A 16,865-nucleotide genomic window follows, 5' to 3' on the forward strand; every position below is an offset into this window, starting at 1 on the left:
CCTGTACCTGCTTCAAAGTCACATAAGTTCTACTGAAGATATCCATACTTTATTAAGCATTCATTAAGTATCTAAAACTACTTTCAAGGAAGTATTTTTAAAAGCATTTAAAACAAACAATTAAGAGGACATTTTCTTTAAATCTGTTAGGTAAGAGGACTAAATAGTCAATATATTAATAAAAATGGATAAAACATTTTTTTGTGTGTGTTACAGTGAGGTTTTTCCTTTTTTTAAAAAAGATTTATTTATTTATTTTTAGAGAGAAGGGAAGGGAGGGAGAAAGAGAAGGAGAGAAACACTGATGTGAGAGAGAAACATGTATTGGTTGCCTCTCACATGCACCCCAGCTGGGGACCGAACCTGTAACCAAGGCATGTGCCCTGACCAGGAATCAAACCGACAACCTTTCGCTTTGTGGGATGATACCCAATCCACTGAGCCACACCAGTGAGGACAAAGTCTTTCTTTTTTAAAAGAATTCCCCATACATGATTTATTTTATGGCAAATTTCATATATTTAAAGTAAGACTTTATTTTTTGTGCAATATAAAGTTCGTCTGTACATGTCTCCCCTGCCGTTAATAGGTGTATTATTTGCTTGGTGTAGACAAATTGGTAAATATGTTCTATTAATTTCATTCTTTTATTGTGATGATTGAGATTTAGAATGGTATAAAGCTATGTCTTAGCCAGACTATGAAAATGGAAATTTACTGGATGGAAAGACTGAATAGAAAAACAGACAGTGGTAAGATCATATATAAATATAAAACTTTGAGCCCTGGCCGGGTGGCCCAGCTGATTAGAGCGTTGCCCCAATATGCCAAGGTTACAGGTTTGATCCCCAGTCAGGGCACACACAAGAATCAACCACTGAGTGCATAAATAAGTGGAACAACAAATCTCCCTCTCTCTCTCTCCCCCCCCTGCTACACCCTTCCTTTCTCTCTCTAAAATCAATCAATTAAAAAATAAAATAAAAAAGAAAAATAGAGCTTTGAGCTGCAATCTGTAGCAACTTGCCCAGGAAAATGACTCCCTGTCTACAGTAAACAACCCAGGTAGCCAGCCTCCTTGTATGGACTTTTGTCCATATTTCCAGGGGCCTTCCCTGGTGCAACCAGAGAAAGCCAAATGTGCACCCCTAACCAATCACACAGGATGCCCCGCTTCTAGTGAGCCCTCCTCCCCTTTCTCCCGGTGATCAGCCCCCAGTCAGGGCACTCCACTAGAATGCTCCCCCACTCCCCTGCCTGCCTGAGTCTCTGCCGAAATGCCAGGGATGGTGGCGGACTCTTACTACAGCAAGCTCCAAATCTCCAGTCTTTGCTTTTCTCAGTTGATAGGTCTTTATTTCCTTCCACAGGATGGTTGATTAATAGACAACATTCAGAGAGACTTCGTAGCTGTGTTGTGATTGAAGGTGATTTTTACAGTAAAGGATCTCCTCTTTGTTTTCCAGGAGGTGAGCTTTAATATGTTAGATGCCGCCAATGGGGGCCTGCTCAATAGCATGAGGCATTTGCTGTCGGACATCTTCCTTCCGGCTCTCAGGGCCACAAGCCAGGGCTGGGGCGAACTTGAAGGGCTTCCGGAAGCATCCAGCATTCGGCAGGACTTCTTGAGCTCTCTGGAAGGCTTTGTCAGTGTCCTGTCGAGTGCACAGGAGAGTTTGAAGGAGAAGGTAAGAACGAATAAGATTTCTTCAAACTTTCAGAGGGTGAACAAATCAACATAGATGTGTGTAATAGTTCTCTTAAATAGTCTTAATTCCACTACCTGGCTGATCTTGAAACCATTTCATGGGAATTTTTATTGTCCCTTCAAGATTTGGTGGTGACTAGATTTAAATTCCTGTAGTTTAGAGTGATTAATGCATCAGAGCTTCCATAGAAATGTTGACTATCATGGAAGACTCAGTCATTTCAGATGTGTGGCTGCAAAATATGAAATATTTGTGTTACTGCTCTGCATCCCAGAGGGAAGGAATTTGGATCCAGAGCATGTGTGCGCGTGGGTGTGGATGGTGGGTGGTGGGTCGGGATGAAGGAAATCCTGACGAGGAGAGAGGAGAGAGGAATTGACACATCCTTGGGGAGGAGAGAGTGGCTCAGCCAGTGACCAAAGGGCCTTTAAGAATGAGTTTGGCAAAGGTGAGCTTTGGCTTCCATAACATTTGTCCTGTTTGCAGTAAGGCTTTGTTAGTGAACACCGGGGGCAGATGCCAGCCCACCTCAGGCATGTATGGGAGAGAGGAATGGATCCCATAATACTAAGGACAATGTAGTGCTCACCCCCCTCCAAGGAGCACTGAGACCTATTGGGACGTTGGGAAGGAGTGGGGAGGTGTTAGGAGGCTTCCTAAAGGACGTGGAATGGGTGACTTTAGTACATTTCATCCAGACTGGGACAGGATGATTCCAGCGAACATAATTGTTATATTAGCAATTAACCGTGATTCAGGCTATAGTAAAATGCAAGTTGAACCAAATTAAATTGTTACTGTATGTAAAAAGCCATGCTTTCCTGTGAATGCACTTCATTGTGTAGCAGAAGTATTTTAAAAAGGGGATGGGTGCCCCCTGCAGGAGGGAGGCAGTGCCGCCTCATGAGGCCCAGAGCCGCCCCGCTGCAAAACCAAGGAAAGAGCCCTGTCCACGTGGCAGGCGGAAAAGTGCAGCGTGGGGGTGGGCGGGGGCAAGAGGTGGGAGGTCCTTCCGGGCTGGGGCCACGTGAGCGAAGGCACAGGGGAGGGGAGGCAGGGGGCTGCCCTGCCGGGTGTTCAGAGCTCTGTCGGAGGCCAGGTCCGGGAGGACACAGGGGTCCCTCTGAGCCCTGTGCGGGTGGGGCTGACAGTGCTTCTGAGCAGGGGCGGCCGTGGGGGCCAGGACTGTTAGAGGTCAGAGTTGGCAGGGCCTTGTTAGGAAGCCGAGTGAAGGAAACAGGAGTCCTGGAGGGGTCTATCTGGGTCCTGCAGTGTCTGCTTAGCAGACTTTGGGGGCAGGGGCGTGGTTTCACCTGCAGGCCACTCTCTCTGCTGGTTTTAAAAAGGGTCTGTAGAATATTATACTAAGTGAATAACCCAGACGATGAAAGACAAATACTGTATGATCTTACTTCCAAGAGGAATCTAATGAACAAAACAAACGAATGAGCAAAATAGAACCAGAGACATGGAAGCAGGGAACAGACTGACAGTGGCCAGAGGGGAAGGGGGAGGGATGTTAACAGGGAAGGAAGGGAAAGGGCCTAGTCAAAGAGCACATATGAATGACTCATGGACGTGGACAGTGGTGGGGGATTGACTGAGGGAGTGGGGGCTGGGCTGGGCGGAGGAAGGCAAAGGGGGAAAAATCAGGACAACTGTAAGAGAATAACAATAAAAGATAAATAAAAAATAAAACTAGAAGAAGAGTGTGATCCCAGCATTTGGTACCCACCACTCCCCCAGCCTGTACCTTCCACCTTCCGCATCTTCTAGCAGGCTCTTTAGTACCTTGGTTCACCAGGGTGCCCTTAGGGCCTGGGCTTTGTGAAGTGGATCCTTGGCTGCGGGAGCATTTAGCATGGCAAATAACCTCGTCCTCTCCTGCTGGTTCTGGACCAGTTGAGAGAAAGATATTAGCTCTGTCGCTGGTAAAGTGACATTGTATGTGAGATCTGAATTTAGAAATTCACAGTGCCAGGTGCACAGATATCAGAAGGAAAATGTCCTCATTAAATATTGGGGTCCATTTGGTATTATGTGAGTTTAAAAACACACTAGGTTTCATTGTCAAGTTAAAATTTAGCACACATCATTTACTACCTCTTCTTTTTCCTCCCAAAACAAATCTGTGGGTTTGCCATTGAACTTGCTAACTATAAAGATGTTATTGGGTAAGGAGAAGAGAACATTTCCTACTGGTTAGTTTTAAAATATGAATGTGATAGATTAGAAGTTGCTCTCCTCCCAATCAATTTTCTTGAAGCTTCCGCATTGTCTTTGGCTTCATGAGTTCAGTTTAATTTTCAAGTTTCCTTTTAGTCCCCCAAATCTGTGATGTTATGACTGTCTTTCTCTAGAGTTCAGTCTTTATTTCTTTTTAACCTCAAAGTTGACCTCAGGATCCATCTTCTCGAGGGGTGCGCTCAGACTGTGGGAGGACTGGGCATTTTATACCCTACTGTGCGATCAGGATCTTTCTGCAGAGAGCAGGGCAGCTTAGACCACGGGGTCCCCGCAAGATACTTCTAAGCCGAGGGGACAACCGCTGTGTGTGTGAGAGTGTGTGTGTTTAAAAAGCATCACCATATTATTTAATTTTCATTTTAATTAGGTGACCCTTCAAAAGTGTGACATATTTGAACTGAAAACCCTGAAGGAACCAATAGACTACTTGACTCTAGCTAATAACCCCGAGACTTTGGAAAAAATAGAAGGTTGTATGAAAGTGTGGATCAAACAAACAGAACAGGTAATTTCTAGAAACCAAACATCAGTTTCCTTTTATTTATTTATTTATTTATTTATTTATTTAATTTTTTCAAACACATTTATCTCTGCCTCCCCCCCACGACTTTCCCTTGCCCCCTCCCTCCTTCCCTCCCTTAGCTCTTCCCCTTTGGTTTTGTCCATGAGTCCTTGCTATATGTTCCTTGACTTTCCCCTTCCCTTCCTTGTCCCTGCCCTCCCCTTCCCTTCTTTGTCTCCGCCCTCCCCTTCCCTCTTGTCTCTGTTGATTTCTTTTCCTTTCAGTGTTGCTGGTCTTATTTTCCTTGCATCTTTGTATTGTTGGTTAGGTTCTGCTTATAGGTGAGATCATATGGTATTTGTCTTTCGCCCCCTGGCTTATTTCGCTTAGCATAATGCTCTCCAGTTCCATCCATGCTGTTGCGAAGTTTAGTAGTTCTTTTTTCTTTCTGCTGCGTAGTATTCCATTGTGTAAATGTACCATAATATTTTGATCCAATCATCTACCGATGGGCATTTAGGTTGCTTCCAATACTTGGCTATTGTAAATTGTGCTGCTATGAACATTGGGGTGCATAGGTTCTTTTGTATTGGCGTTTTGGAATTCTTAGGGTATAGTCCCAGCAGGGGAATCACTGGATCGAAACGCAGTTCCATTTTCAGCTTTTTGAGGAAATTCCACACTGCTTTCCACAGTGGCTGCACCAGTCTGCATTCCCACCAACAGTGTACTAGGGTTCCCTTTTCTCCACAGCCTCGCCAGCACCTGTTGTTTGTTGATCTGTTTATGATGGCCATTCTGACTGGTGTGGTGGTACCTCATGGTGGTTTTGATCTGCATTTCTCTGATGGCTAGTGATGCTGAGCATCCTTTCAAATGCCTCTGGGCCCTCTGTATCTCCTCCTTGGAAAAGCGTCTGCCCAGGTCCTTTGCCCATTTTTTGATTAGATCGTTTGTCTTCTTGGAGTGGAGTCGAGTGAGTTCTTAATATATCTTGGAGATCAAACCTCTATCTGATATATCATTAGCGAATATATTTTCCCATACGGTTGGCTCCCTTTTCATTTTGCTGCAAACATCAGTTTCTGATGCCACATTTCTGAACTAGCCAATGGAAGAAGGTATATCATTTGCCTAAGTATTTTAAGAGTACCTGAAGAGGTTAGAGGTTTACATGGCTTTTGTTTATAGTCATTATTAGGAAGAGAGAGTGAGAATTCTAAGAGATGAAAGTTTGCAACTTTGTTTACTTGCACAACTAAAAGACAGCACTTTGCTATTTTTTTTTCTCAAGGTGTAATTTAGTTTGATGAGGAACATTGGTAGAAATAAAAAGCATTTTCTAATTTAGTGTGTCCTGCAAAAGAGATCTTGAGACTTAACCTTAAAAAGTATTAAAAAAAAAAACCTAAACAAAGGTGGACATTGTATTAAAAAGTAAGCACAATTTAAATTAACCAATAAAAGGCCATGGAGCTTCCTAAGGTTATATTGCTTTGAGGTTATACATAAGCAAATGAATAGCCAAGGAAACCTGCTGAGGTTGGGCCCTCTCAAGTTTATTAAAACTCCTTAAATAAATAGTTTGCAGTTAGAACAAGTTAGCTAAGTTTTTGTAGAAGTTTTAAAAGTGGATACACGTTAGGTTAGTAAAAGGCTGTCATTCAGAGCATGCAAATGATTAAAAATATAGCATGATTCAGATAGGATCATTATTTTCTTATTTTGCTTTTGTGTGATGTTGCTATCTCCAGCTCTGTTCAGTGGTTCACACTTGTCCTGTGCATTCACAGGTCCTCGCCGAGAACAATCAGCTGCGGAAGGAAGCGGATGACCTTGGGCCCCGAGCAGAGTTGGAGCACTGGAAGAAAAGACTATCCAAGTTTAACTACCTTTTGGACCAACTGAAAAGCCCGGATGTGAAGGCTGTGTTGGCAGTGCTTGCTGCTGCCAAGTCGAAACTTCTGAAGGTTGTCAGCTGTTTCTTTTTGCTTTGTGAAATGGGAGTTTTAGGTCACAGAGTAATTAGGAAGAGAAAAATGTCTTTGTACCTTCATGGAAAAAAAAAAAAACCACAACAAACCCTTTAAGATTGGATAATATTGCCCTTCTAAATTTTGGATATTGTGGAAATATCCAAAATAAAGCTATGTTATACCTTTAGTATAACCTTTAGTAAAGGTATACATTTGTAAAATAAAGGTATTTGAAGTAAAGGTATTTGTTGGCAGATGCACCTATATGTATACGTGTTATTAGAGGGCATTGCATGTAATTAAGACATAATGCCATAACATGATTATATATACATTATGAATTCAGAACAACTAGGGATGGTAATAATGAAAACTTACCTTATATATTTTTTAATCTTGGTAGATTAGTTTTATACTGCCATGTTACAATTTACCCCCAAATTTAACAACTTAAAACAAATATTTTTTTATCCTACTGTCTGTGGGTCAGGACTTTGGGTGCAGGTTTATCTGGGTGTCTCTGCCTCGGGGTCCCTCACAAGGCTGCAGTAGGGGTGTTGCCTCCTGGGCTGGCTCTGCTGGGGAGCATCTGCCTTCCTGCTGCTCACGTGGTTGTTGCAGGATTCAGTTTCTTGCTGGCTGTTGGCCGGAGGCTTCCTTTAGTTCTTCGCTGTGTGGGCCTCTCCCCTGGGCTCCTCGCCACGGGGCAGCTGGCTTCCTTTACGGGGAGCAAGTGGCAGAGAGCAAGAGAGCACACAGCCTAGAAGCCACGGTCTTTTGGAAATGATATCCTGAAGTGACATCCTATCACTTTTGTCACATGCTGTTTATTAGAAGTGAATTGCTAGATTCAGCCCACAATCAAGGGGTGAGGATGACACAGGAATGTGAATCCCAGGCATCAGTTGTCACGGGGGACCATCATAGAGGTGCCCACCACTCCTGGCTTTGGTGCCATAAAGAATATTTATTAACTATTTGTATGGATGTTTCAATCTATGAAAGTAATTTAAATAATAATAGTAATTTGTTTCAATAACTACTTCAGATTTCCTTTCTATCATTGCTCAAAGAATGCAATCATTTCATTGTGCTTTAGTTCAGAAGTATTTATTAGTAGGACTTCCATGGAGTTGGTTGAGTGTGCTGGCTTGTGGCAAATCACATTGTTTTACTTGTTCTCCTACATTTAGTTGTTTGTCCATTTTGAAGTTCCCAGGTCATTGCACAGTCCTGACACATGGATGGCAGTTAATAAATAATTTCTACACTAATCGATGAACAAAAGTTTAGGGAAATAGGGGGAAGATGGAAAAGGGGGGTGGGTGTGAGGTGCAAAGTGGACACAGTAACCAGAGGAGAAGACGTGGGTTTGAAGGGAGGTGCTGCCCCCTTGATGCCCTGTCCTAGTTATTTAACAGTTTTTATAAGAGAAGGCCTGGAAGGGACACCTGAAAAATTTAGTGCTCTTCTGTGTGGCAATGTCCTTCCCCCCTCTGGATGCAGTTTTATGTAAGAGGCATAGGACAAACTGAAAGTCTGACCCAAGGGACTTGAGGTGACACTTAGCAGATGCTATATTAGAAGTTTCTCTATTAATAATCGCATTAACGTTGCTTTTCCGCACTGCACTTAGACTTGGCGGGAGATGGACATTCGAATCACCGATGCAGCTAACGAAGCAAAGGACAATGTCAAATATTTGTATACACTTGAAAAATGCTGTGACCCCTTGTACAGCAGTGACCCTGTGAGTTAACCATTTCTACTCTCTTAGTTTACAGATGGCCCTTCTGTGCCCGCTGAATTGAATGTGGTATTTTGGTTTGTAGATATAGGGCTGTTCAGAAAGTCTTGGAAATCGCTTTTTATTCTTAAAAAGTGATATGCATATATATATATATATTTGCATGTACCTATATCTGCATCATCTGTATCTATATCTATGTCTGTCCATTCATCCATCTATCCATCCACCCACTCATCTATCAAAGGTGTATATGTGATATTTAAAAAACATTTGTTGCATATTCCATTTTCCATTAAATGTTGCCACTGACACTCTGAGGCACACTACTGTGGGAAGAGTCATCGAACAGGTGTGTGTTTGATCTTTTACCTGCTTTTATAGATTACAAAATCGACTGTTAGTGAACAGAATCTCATTTGTCATTAAAAGAAAGTTAATGTTTCTTGCAATGAAACAAAATTTGATTAACTGCATGTGACCAAATAATAAAATGATCTTTAAATATATTTATGTAAATTATTAGATAATATTTTAAAATTTTAAGTGAAAATCACTTAGCTAAACCTTATTCTAATTAAGATGGCATGATGAGACTGTTAGAAGTTTGCTGAATTTGGTATTTGTTTCCTGGAAAACTTTTGTGGTGTCTTCCAGATATCCATGATTGATGCTATTCCTACACTTATAAATGCAATTAAGATGATCTACAGCATCTCTCATTATTATAACACCTCTGAGAAGATTACATCTCTGTTTGTAAAGGTAAATTAATAGCATAAAGTACACACTTATATTTCTTTGGCAATGTTCAATTTTTTGGTAATTAAAGATTACTGTATTACCATAATCCAATGTCTGTGCATCCTACAATTTTTTAAAAAAGCTTAATTCCTCAATAGAGATAGATTTAAGTTTATGTGAGAAGCTGATTCTGGCAAGTCATAAAGCATTATTTCTCAAGGTAATTATTATAATAAACACTGTTTTTTATATAGTAAAAATGGAAAAAGATTCTTTTTGGAATTTCTTACCTATTTTATTTAGCACATTATTTACTCCCATGGGTAACTTTTAATTAAGAAGAACTATTTCCTGTTTCATATTTAATATACTACTGTACCAAATTTATTTGATACCACAGTTGTTTACTTGGCGTTATTAGAATAGTAATCATAGTAATAAAAGCCACTTGCTGTGTTTCAGTAATCTATAAAGCAATTATAATGATTCTGCCAAAAACCATAACAATGTTTAAACCTTATGTCCTAACTCCTAAGTGTTTATGGTGAGCACTGTCGCTTTTCCCATTAAGAATGGTCTCTAATCTAAGAAAGAAATGATTTTTTTCATTGCCAAGGCAAACAATTGAAATGTTGTATTAAAATAGAGGAATTTTCAACTCATCAGGACGTGGGTTGCAAACCCTAAGGCAGTTGGGGTCATGATTCTTACTGCGAATAGGGATATCCGGGCTCGAGGGTTCAACGGGAAACTCTTTTGCTCATGGTCAAGTCACAAGGCAGGAACTCCATGGGATCCGTTCCTGACTTCACACTGTAACACTCCGTGTTAGGGTCAGGAGAGAGGTTTCCTGGGTAGATGACTGAAAAGTCAACTTGTGTTATTACTCTAGGTTTCATGCATATTATTTGCAGACCTTGTTGTTGAACAAAATTATAACACCACCCTTTATCTAAATTTTAAAAACGTTTCATTATGGGAAATTTGAAGCAGTTACGCAGGCAAAGAAAATTGTATACTGAACTTCCACATCCATATTACGCAGATTCAGCAACTGTCCACACATGACCAATCTCGTTTCATTTACATCCCCAACCTTTGTACTGTAAATCCAAGCAGTTGTATTATTCCATGCATACAGTAGTCCTCCAATTTTCCTTCTAATTTATAAAAAATCACCAAGAAAATTCTGAAATTTTAAAAAAGTTTGCATTGGTGAATAAAATGTTAGTGGTTACCTACATTAGCTTTACTCTCTTCCCTGTTGTCTTCTCCTTACAGCTGTTAGGTAGGAAAGTGAATCATTTCTAGGTTGGTTGAGACATTCATCTTGCATAAAGAAGGGGCCCCAAATTGTTGATTTTCTATGGTGCTTCCAACTCTGTAATTTCACAAATGATTTTGACAATATATCTGTGGAATTTATACAAAGTCGAAGAAATAGAAGCAGAGAGGAAAGTGGTGGTTGCCAGGGATTGGAGGGTAGGGGAAGTGCGCAGATGTTGGGCGAAATGTATAAACTTTCAAGTATAAGAGGGATAAGTTCTGGGGATCTAATGTACAGCATGGGGACCATAGTTCATAATACTGTGCTGTATTCTTGACACTTGCTAAGAGAGAAGATCTTTTTATTTAAACAATTTTTAAAGTTAAATTTATTGGTGTAACATTGGTTAATAAAATTATACAGATTTCAAGTGTACAGTTTTGTAATACATCATCTATATTGCATTGTTGTTTACCATCCAAAGTCAAATCTCTTTTGATCATCATATGTTTGACCCCCTTTACCCTTAACTACCTCCCTCCATCCTCCTTTCCCTCTGGTAACCACCATACTGTTGCCTGTGTCTGTGAGTTTTTGTTTGTCTTTTTTATTTATTTTGCTTTAAGTTTTATATTCCACATATGAGTGAAATATTGTAGTTCTTGACTTTTCCCACTTGACTTATTTTGCTTAGCATGATATTCTGAAGATCCATCTATGTTGCCACAAATGACAGTATTTCATCTTTTCTTGTGGCTGAGTAGTGTTTCATTGTATATATGTACCACATCTTCTTTATCCAATCACCTATTGAAGGACACTTTGGTTGTTTTCATGTCTTGGCCATGGTAAGTAAGGCTGCAGTGAATGTATCGTAACTTTATTCTTAATTTTTTAAGGAACCTCTATACTGTTTTCATAGTGGCTATAACCGGTTTACATTCCTACTAACAGCGAAGAAGAGTCCTTTTTCCTCACAACCTCTCCAACACTTGTTACTGCTTGTCTTGTTAATAATAGACATTCTAACAGGTGTGAGGAGCATCTCACTGAAGTTTTCATTTGTATTTCCCTACTAGCTTCTCAAGTTGGGCATCTTTTCACATGTCTGTTGGCCATTTGAATGTCTTGAGAGAAGTGTCTGTTCAGGTCCTCTGCCAATTTTCCATTGGATTGTTTTTGTTGTTGTTGTAAATTGTATGAGTTGTTTATATTTTTTGGATGTTAACCCCCTAATGGGGATGTTGTTTGCACATATCTTCTTCCATTCGGTTGATTGCCTTTTTGTTTTGTTGAGGGTTTCTTGTGCTGTGTAGAAACCTTTTAGTTTGATATAGTCCCATTAATTTATTTTTACTTTTACCTCCCTTGCCTTTGAGGTCAAATTCATAAAATCCTCTCCAAGACCAAAGTCCATAGTTTAGTACCTATGTTTTCTTCTACATAATTTATTGTTTCAGGTTTTGTATTTAGGTTTTTGATACATTTTGAGTTAATTTTTATGTATGGTAACTAATAGCAGGCAGTCTAGTTTCATTTTTTTGCATGTGGCTTTTCAATTTTTTTCAGCATCATTTATTGAAGAGGTTTTCTTTTCTCCATTGAATGTTTTTGGCTTCTTTAACAACAATTATTTTCCCGTATACATGTGGGCTTTCAATTATGTTTTATCTGTGTGTGCGTGTGTGTGTGTGTCTGTGTTTTCTGCTGATACCATGCTGTTTTGATTAGTGTCACTTTGTAGTATAATTTGAAATCAGGGAGTGTGATACTGCCAGGTTTGTTCCCGCCCCCCTCCGGTGCCCCAGGATTTCCTTGGCTATTTGGGGTCTTTACAAATCTGATGATTTTTTTGTTTTATTTCTTTAAAAAATGTCATTGGGATTTTGATGGGGATTTTACATCTGTATATTGCTTTGAGTAGTATGGCCATTTTAACCACATTGATTCTTCCAGTCCATGAACATGGAATATTTTTCCATTTCTTGGTGTCTTTTGTAATTTCTTTGAATAATGTCTTGTATTTTTCAGTGTATAGGTCCTTCACATTCTTTGTTGAGGAGAGCAGATGTTAAGTGCTTCCCATACATACCTGAAAAATTATAACTATGTGAGGTGATGGATATGTTAATTAACTTGACTGTGATAATCTTTTCACTATGTATATAAAATTGTCACATTACACACCTTAAATATATATAATTTTTATTTGTCAATTATGCCTCAAGAAAGCTGAATAAAAAGGGCTGGTGCTTGATCATAGTTACTATGAAAACAAATAAATCCAGAGCTCAAGGCTACAGATTGTACACCCTGAGAGGTAGAAGAGTTAAGGACCCTCTAATCCAATTTATAATTGATGGCTGTCTTATGTACATATCATCATTTTATTGGAAAACTCCAGGTGACCAATCAGATGATATCGGCATGTAAAGCTTATATTACCAACAATGGAACTGCTTCTGTGTGGAGCCAGCCGCAAGACATTGTTGTGGAAAAAATATTATCTGCAATTAAACTTAAGCAGGTAATGGTCAGCCTAATACTATATTTAGATAATGCATCACTTTTTAATGTTGTTTTTGGTGATACACCTTAAATTATTTAGCAACTATTATATTCTTGGTTGCTAAAAAGAACAGTAATTCTTCACTGTTAAGCAAGTTCCATGTTAATAAACCTTTTCAGAAAATCTATGCACTTATTCTACCCTCTTTGGGGGCCTCCTGAGTCCCAACACAACTTTAAATACTGAAGATACAAAGATGACTAAGATGACTAAGGTTTTCCTAACCTTCTTATAGATGAATGGGGAGAGACACAGAAGGAGGCTAGTGCTAACATGGCGGGATGGGACGAACGTGGAAAGGCTGCTTCTCTGAGCTGCATTATGAATAATTAGGAGTTAGCTAGATCGGAGGGTGGGAGAAGATGGTATTCCAGTCTGACAGAGGAGTAAATGAAAAGGCATGATACTGAAAGGACTGCAATTCCCCCCTACTGCTGCCGTCACCTTTGCTGAAGAGAATAAGGTTGATACCCTTGTTGTTTTCCCTTTCTTATATTTTGGTTTTTGATTTTAAGGAATACCAGCACTGCTTTCACAAGACAAAACAAAAGCTTAAACAAGATCCAAATGAAAAACAGTTTGAATTCAGTGAGATGTATATTTTTGGAAAATTTGAAACTTTTCACCGACGGCTTGCTAAGATTATAGACATCTTTACAACCTTTAAGACGTATTCAGCCCTGCAAGATTCTAAAATTGAAGGGCTGGAAGATATGGTCACAAAATACCAGGTATTGTTTTAAAACTAAACTTACTGCTCTTATTCATAACTAAAACTTTGATATTTTATGCATATAACTCTATTTAGAATGATTCATATAGTTCATACTGTGAAATATAAGTTCATAGCCTTCAACAATAAAGAAACTAAATTTACTTGAGAATTTTGTAATGGTGCTAATATGTTCTTTTCAGGTATGTGGTTATTATAATGACTTCCCAATTGTCTAAAATTAATCATCATTAGTAAAAGCATTTTCATTAGTAGCATGAAAAAAGTGTTTAGGTATAACTTATCACTTCATTTATTCATGCAGGAAATATTTAATGAAGCAAATGCTATGCATCAGACACTTGCTGGCACTGAGTTCTGAGTGTTATGTGATTGTCTCTACATTTAAGCATTTTATTTGGACACATGTTAAAAATAAAAGGGATTGAATTTTATTTTAGCTCCACCATTCCTAGTTATTTTGACTTTTAACTGCTTTATCTTATAAGGAAATATATGTCACTAATCTTAGTTTTTAAAGTGGGCACAGTGATCTAATAATCTAATAATGTTTTGAAGATTAAAAACCTAATTTACAAACAAAATATGTTTTCAACTCTTAATGTAGACGTAGTAAATTTTTTCTTCCTGGGAATAGTGATACTGAAACTTAAATTTTTTGTACTTGAATTTGAAAAAGATCATATAATTTATTGCCAGCTTTCGTACTCTAACAGTTTAGGCCAATATAAGGACTCTTTTTCACTTCCTGAGTGTACCAGATGTTGGGAGAGAAAAAGAGAAACTTTTCTTAATGTAGCAGGAAACATTTTAGGTGAATCCTGTATAATTTTGCATGTTAGAAAATCTGTACTTTGAAGGTGACAATTTTATAAGACAAGAGGCAATATATCCACTTATTTTTCAATTTGGAATCTACTTTCTATTCTTAATGAAAAAAATAACTTCGGAATATATTTCAAAGTTTATCTTTGTAAGAGAAGTTGAACTGTACATCTAAGTGTAGATAAAAACAATTATAACCTGATAAAAATATTGGGAAGAGAAATCGAAAATCTGAAGTGAAACACTGATTCAAGTGGATGGACCAGAGGATAGTGAAATAACATGTAGGTGGTGCAGGAAGCGTAAGGTGAGATTTTTGTGTTTGTACCAGTGTTAGAAGCTCATAGTGCGTGCACAGAAATGAATCTCGGGCTCCTGCCTGGCTATCAGGCCCTGCTCACCCCTCCCACCTCCTTGCCTGCTCGTCTTCGCCTCATTCTACAGTCTCCAGACACAGTTCATTCCCCTTCAGCTTGTAATACCTTGTTTTTCTGGAAAATTCAACCTCTGGATTTACACAGAGTTCTTTCCTCTTTAGCCTCCGGATATTGATTTAAATGACCCTTTAAATTGTCTTTCTTGACTTTTGTTTCACCTCAATCATTCTTTGTCACATTACTCATTTTATCACTGTCCAAAATTATCCTGTTCATTTATTTGTGACTTACATAGATTCTGAACCTCTCTCCCCACCAAGGATGTGAATTCTTCCAGGATGGGGACATTTGCTTGTCTTGTTCATTCCTGTGTCCTCATAATTAACTGGCACATAATAAGGGTGCAATACATACATGATTTCACTCATATGTGGGATATAAAACTGAAACTCATAGACACAGACAACAGTATGGTGGTTCCCAGAGAGAGGGGGGTGGGAGGGATAGTAGAGGGTAAAGGGGCCAAATGTGTGGTGAAAGAAGATGGTTTGACTTTGGTGGTGGGCATACGATGCAATATATGGATCGTGTATCATAGACGTGTACACCTGAAACGTGTATGATCTTAATAACCAATGTCACTCCAATAAATTTAATTTTAAAAATAAAATAAGTAAAATATTACTTTCTTAAGTCTGTCAAATTAATGATTTAATAGATTGACCTTGATTAGTTGGTTTAAAGGTCACAATTAATTGGTTTATTTACTTAATACTCTTAAGTGACCATTAAATCCAATCATAGAGCAGAATTTTCTGAGGGCCCCAAATCTTTTTAATTACCACATTACAATGTAGAATGTAGCTTTTTCGTATTTCTTTTACACACTTCCTAGAACACAATGGGAATCATTATAATATATATAATTTCTAAATAGAACTAATTTTGTAGTTAGCATGAAAGAATAGGTTGTTTTAACTAGTAAACTTGATTCAGAGTTATGCAGTTTATACCTTTTTGTCTGTTAAGATACTTGAATTGATATATAGATGGAAATGACTTTGAAGAGAAGATTGCAGAAGGAGGCCCAACATTCATCATAAAAATTATATGCTTGTGTCAACAGTGTGGGCTCCTGAGTTTGACAACGGCTTAGTACCTGGTTAGGAATGATCACAGAGCATTATAGCTCATTATTCAGAGCAAACAAAACTTTCGATAATAGTGTTTTCAAGGAGATGAATTGCCTAATTTGTACTCTTGTAGTCATAGACTGCAGCTTTGCAGGGCAGAAGGAAGCAATTAATTCCTGAATCTTTAAATGGTAGATTGTGGTTTGACATTTTATTTAGGACATTTGAGGTTTAGAAGATAGTATTTTATCTGTAGATATTATAACTGTTTTCTTCCTAAGTGTGTGTTCTCTTAAAATCTTACTTATTTTCTCTGAGAAGTCAAACTTCAATGAAAAATATTTTAGTAATTTCTACTCTGGGATTCTTTTTTATTTTTTCAGATGTGATTAGTAATAAATTTTTAGAGAAAACACTTCTAATTTTTAGATGTGATCTTTATTTTACATTTTTCTTCAAAAATACATAAAACATCATAAAAAATGCTTTCCACATGATTTCTTTTAATGCAGTAGGCAACATTATACTGCTGTAATAAGCGTTAAGCAATGTAACTAAAGACATAGGCTCCGTTTAAGTTGCTTTTTTTGGTAATGATTGTTCAGGTTCTACATTTAAAGGTTATATTGAATTAAGTAATAATAGAATATTGAAATATTGTCTTATTCTTTTCATAACATTTCAGGGTATGGTTGCCACCATAAAGAAAAAAGAATATAATTTCTTAGACCAGCGGAAAACGGATTTTGACCTGGATTATGAAGAGTTTTGCAAGCAGACTAATGACCTTCATGTAGGTTGTATAAAATTCCTGTAGATAGTCATGTCTTTATTTTTTCTGTTCTGTATAAAGCTGCTAATCATAAACCATCAGAAGAGAGAGGCGTCTTCATCATGGAGGTGACCAATGGCAACCTTGACCTGGTTTTGTGATTTCAGATTAATAATTGAAGCTCTTTTTCATAAATTAAAGGGTCATCAATATAACTTTGAATAATGATCAGTAATCCCAGACGTCTGCATATCTTCCATTTTA

The 16,865-nt window shown here is 38.3% G+C and overlaps 1 protein-coding gene across 1 annotated transcript in view; it reads left to right on the forward strand.

Moving 5' to 3' along the window:
• DNAH5 (dynein axonemal heavy chain 5) overlaps nucleotides 1–16,865 on the forward strand; it is a 248,071-nt gene that overhangs the window by 58,761 nt on the left and 172,445 nt on the right. The window contains exons 7-14 of the mRNA XM_054578641.1: nucleotides 1,467–1,688; nucleotides 4,324–4,461; nucleotides 6,252–6,428; nucleotides 8,071–8,184; nucleotides 8,839–8,946; nucleotides 12,597–12,719; nucleotides 13,277–13,492; nucleotides 16,515–16,622. Of these exons, the coding sequence (XP_054434616.1) occupies nucleotides 1,467–1,688; nucleotides 4,324–4,461; nucleotides 6,252–6,428; nucleotides 8,071–8,184; nucleotides 8,839–8,946; nucleotides 12,597–12,719; nucleotides 13,277–13,492; nucleotides 16,515–16,622 (1,206 nt within the window). The remainder of the gene's footprint in view (nucleotides 1–1,466; nucleotides 1,689–4,323; nucleotides 4,462–6,251; nucleotides 6,429–8,070; nucleotides 8,185–8,838; nucleotides 8,947–12,596; nucleotides 12,720–13,276; nucleotides 13,493–16,514; nucleotides 16,623–16,865) is intronic.

Source organism: Pteronotus mesoamericanus, unplaced genomic scaffold, assembly GCF_021234165.1.
Source record: "Pteronotus mesoamericanus isolate MK-2021 breed Mesoamerican mustached bat unplaced genomic scaffold, CSHL_Meso_final contig_50, whole genome shotgun sequence".
In the NCBI taxonomy this organism is placed as follows: Eukaryota; Metazoa; Chordata; class Mammalia; order Chiroptera; family Mormoopidae; genus Pteronotus; species Pteronotus mesoamericanus.